At 47.4% G+C, this 3958-nt stretch overlaps 1 protein-coding gene across 1 annotated transcript; it reads left to right on the top strand.

The window, feature by feature from the left end:
* The first annotated feature begins 209 nt into the window (after positions 1-209).
* Positions 210-3747, top strand: LOC123449274 (glutamine synthetase cytosolic isozyme 1-2). Its single transcript, XM_045126426.1, has 10 exons — positions 210-388; positions 662-701; positions 805-908; positions 1030-1078; positions 1615-1721; positions 2286-2373; positions 2557-2685; positions 2777-2851; positions 2967-3218; positions 3320-3747. Exons 1-10 carry the CDS (start codon positions 315-317, stop codon positions 3464-3466), a joined length of 1065 nt encoding a protein of 354 aa, XP_044982361.1. The 5' UTR covers positions 210-314; the 3' UTR covers positions 3467-3747.
* Positions 3748-3958: the final 211 nt, after the last annotated feature.

Here is a 3958-nt window from a genome sequence, read left to right on the forward strand (position 1 = left end):
GCAACGCGCACACACACAACCCCCATGAAAAAAAGAAAGATAAACAGATAGACAGAGTATCTTTTCAAACCTCGCAAAACAAGAGAGAGCATCTATTTATTTTTTAACTGTCACAGTATAACTGAAAACAAATCAATACGAGCGGTTGCGAAGAGAGACTTGCCACCGTAGCCCAGCCAGCTTCGCGCTATAAATACGGGTCGCGCCTCCCGGCTCTCTCCTCATCCCCTGCTTCTCGAGCTGCACACCTCATCTCATCATCGTCTTCCCCCCATTGCCATCGACCTCCCTCCCTGCGAGCAGCAGCAGCAGCAATGGCCAGCCTCGCCGACCTCGTTAACCTCAACCTCAGCGACTGCACGGACAAGGTCATCGTCGAGTACCTCTGGTCAGTTCGCTACCAGCCTCCCCTGCTTCCCATCTCTCCCTGATCTTAACAAGAAGAAGAGAATTCTGCGAGATGGTCTTCTTATGCCACTTGCATTCTGCACCCAGGATCTTTGGTCTCCTCACGATCCGTTGTTTTTTTTAAAAAAAAAAAAAACTGACGCAGCTCAGATTTTTCTGCGGAAGTTTTTTAAAACCTCTCTGTAGAATTTTATCTGCGCCAACCCCCTTTTTTTCCCCTGTCTCTAACAAGTGCTTCGCGTGTTTGGTTCAGGGTTGGAGGATCTGGTATCGACATCAGGAGCAAAGCAAGGGTGCGTACACACACCTCTCAACTCGTTGAACTCCCTCGTTCTTAGCTGATGAAGCTAACTGAATCTCATTGAAACTTTCTGTTTCCTCTGTTTGATCGAGCAGACGGTGAACGGACCCATCACCGACGCGAGCCAGCTGCCCAAGTGGAACTACGACGGCTCCAGCACCGGCCAGGCTCCCGGAGAGGACAGCGAAGTCATCCTCTAGTACGATCTCCATTCTCTCGCCTTGTCTAATCTAATCATCTAATGGTTTTATTTTACTTGTTACAACTTTCCTTGTTTGCTAACAAGCTGTTTTTTCTTTTTCTTTTTGACTCTGATGAAGCCCCCAGGCCATTTTCAAGGACCCGTTCAGGAGGGGTGACAACATCCTTGTAAGCCTTTGCTACCTTTTTTCTTGCTTGTTTCTTTCAAACTTTTTATGCACCATAGATGCTGGATGCCATAAAGTAGGAAAAGTAGGAGGTCGAATGGGTCTTTGGAAAAAATCACAGGAAAACATTGTTTTCTCGGCACTTTTACGTTTTAACCTTGTCAAAGTACTATTGTTTACCATCTCAATAAGTTACCATTTAAAATAAAAACTGAATTTTGTGGCTGTTTGATGTGCTTGGACATATCTGTGATTTCGTAGACAAAATGAGCAGGTGTCTGTGCCCTGTTCTATAAACACCCCAAAATTCCACTAGTTGACCTACTCGGCTCATAATTTATTGCTTATGAGACTGTCTCTTCAGACAAATAACTTGGCCTTTCAGGAACAGCAGGTCAACTGTTTGACTAACACAAATCTTAAATACTTGAACTGAAAAAATAAATACGCTCCAGCTAAATCAGAGACCAAGTTTCTACTGTGTTTGGCACAAATTCGCTGGTTTGTTGATCTTTTTCTATTTATTACTCCTTGTAGGTTATGTGCGACTGCTACACACCACAAGGTGTGCCAATTCCCACTAACAAGAGGCACAATGCTGCCAAGATCTTCAACAGCGCTAAGGTTGCAGCTGAGGAGACATGGTATGAATACCTCTGTCGATATTTCAAGTTTTTTGTTGTTGCAGTGTTTCAGCAAAAGTTGTAGTGTTCTTGTGTTCAACATATACACACATAAAGAAGTGAGAACATAGTACTATGTTCTACAATAATTACCACAATTCGCTCACTTTGCATAACATGAAATGATGAAAATGAGTTAGGAAAATAAGAGTAAAATTCATCTTCTTGGAAGTTGGAATTACAGATTTATAGGATATACAAACAGAAAAGCTAGTACCAAAACGATAATGCTAGACATACAAAAACTTACAAAGGTTTACTTAACCTTCCAAACTAACTCTTCTCTCCCCCCCCCCCCTGATTTTTAGTGGGGGTGGGGCCCCTCATCCCTCAATTACCAATCACAATCTTACACATCAGTTTGTACGTAAAATCTTTACGTAAGCCTTTGTAGGTGTAGCATTACTCGTACCAAAAAGGGTTGAAGGACCACATAATTTGGAGGTTTTCCACCTTTGTATCCCTGTCCTACCTTATCTGCTTACGGTTAAAGCACTGATTGGGCTTATCTCTGAATCCAAACAGGTATGGTATTGAGCAGGAGTACACACTCCTCCAGAAGGATGTGAACTGGCCTCTTGGCTGGCCAATTGGTGGCTACCCTGGTCCTCAGGCAAGAAAATTCTCAGCATGCTCTCCAGCTCTTTATGTTTTAAGCTTACATAGAAACATAATAACTGAACATTAAGAAAAAAAAAATCAGAGTCCTCTGAAGATAGTAGGTTCCAGACTGAGCAATAAGAGAGGAAGAACCATACTGAATTACTGATCATGTTGATTCTATGCATTTGCGCAGGGACCATACTACTGCGCCGCCGGTGCCGACAAGGCGTTCGGGCGTGACATCGTGGACGCCCACTACAAGGCGTGCCTCTACGCCGGGATCAACATCAGCGGCATCAACGGGGAGGTCATGCCCGGCCAGGTACTAGAGTCTAGAGATGATCGATCCTCCTCCTGCAACAAGTTGTATAAAAACTCTCTCTGAACCTGATTCTCTGTCCCCTTGGTGACAGTGGGAGTTCCAAGTTGGGCCGTCCGTCGGGATCGCCGCCTCCGACCAGCTGTGGGTGGCGCGCTACATCCTCGAGGTCCTCCCCTGATACGTAGTGTACTGTAGTATTATTCGCACCTCGTATCGCAACTGCGTGAATCTGGTTAGATGCTGAACTGATTTATTGGATTGGTTGATCGGTTGATCCTCAGAGGATCACAGAGGTTGCCGGGGTGGTGCTGTCCCTGGACCCGAAGCCGATCCCGGGTGACTGGAACGGCGCGGGCGCGCACACCAACTACAGCACCAAGTCCATGAGGCAGGCCGGCGGCTACGAGGTGATCAAGAAGGCCATCGAGAAGCTTGGCAAGCGCCACATGCAGCACATCGCCGCCTACGGCGAGGGCAACGAGCGCCGCCTCACCGGCCACCACGAGACCGCCGACATCAACACCTTCAAATGGGTACGTGCTGCCACATCTGTTGTACTACTGTGTTGCCTGTCGTGTCTGACTCTTACCTGACGATGATGAATCGATGATGATGATGATGATGATGCATTTAGGGCGTGGCGGACCGCGGCGCGTCCATCCGCGTGGGGCGCGACACGGAGAAGGACGGCAAGGGCTACTTCGAGGACCGCAGGCCGGCCTCCAACATGGACCCCTACGTCGTCACCTCCATGATCGCCGAGACCACGCTTCTCCTCTGAGCACACGGCCGGCAATGCCTACTCCACCGCCAGATGACACTTTGGGCAGGCTCTCGTCTCGACTCTCTCGATCGAGGGTGGTGATTGATTTCTGCAAAACGTTTCCCGTTTCCATTTCTTTTGCAATTGCAAGGTCTAGTCTGTTTTTGGGGCGTGCCTTTGGTATCTTTCATAGTAGTACGTCTACTGCTCTTCAGGATAAGAAGAGTCTTCAGTGTACTCTGAAAATAATGTTGTTTCCGCATTCTGATAAAATGGAATCATGGAACCGGTTGTGATTCTGTCTGTTCCATCACATGTCATACACACATACAGTACACGGTTCCATGTTCTCCAGTGCTCTTTCCACGTCACCCTGAGCCTGAGGCGAACAAAATTGACGTGCGGGCGCGAAAGCGGATGCGCCAGTTGCAATTGCCTCTCTGCATTTCGAGCAAGTGTCGTGTCACTAGCTGCGTGCGGCCATGCTGCCTTATGTGTTGCAACTTGTTG

This window comes from Hordeum vulgare, chromosome 4H, assembly GCF_904849725.1.
Source record: "Hordeum vulgare subsp. vulgare chromosome 4H, MorexV3_pseudomolecules_assembly, whole genome shotgun sequence".
NCBI lineage: Eukaryota > Viridiplantae > Streptophyta > Magnoliopsida > Poales > Poaceae > Hordeum > Hordeum vulgare.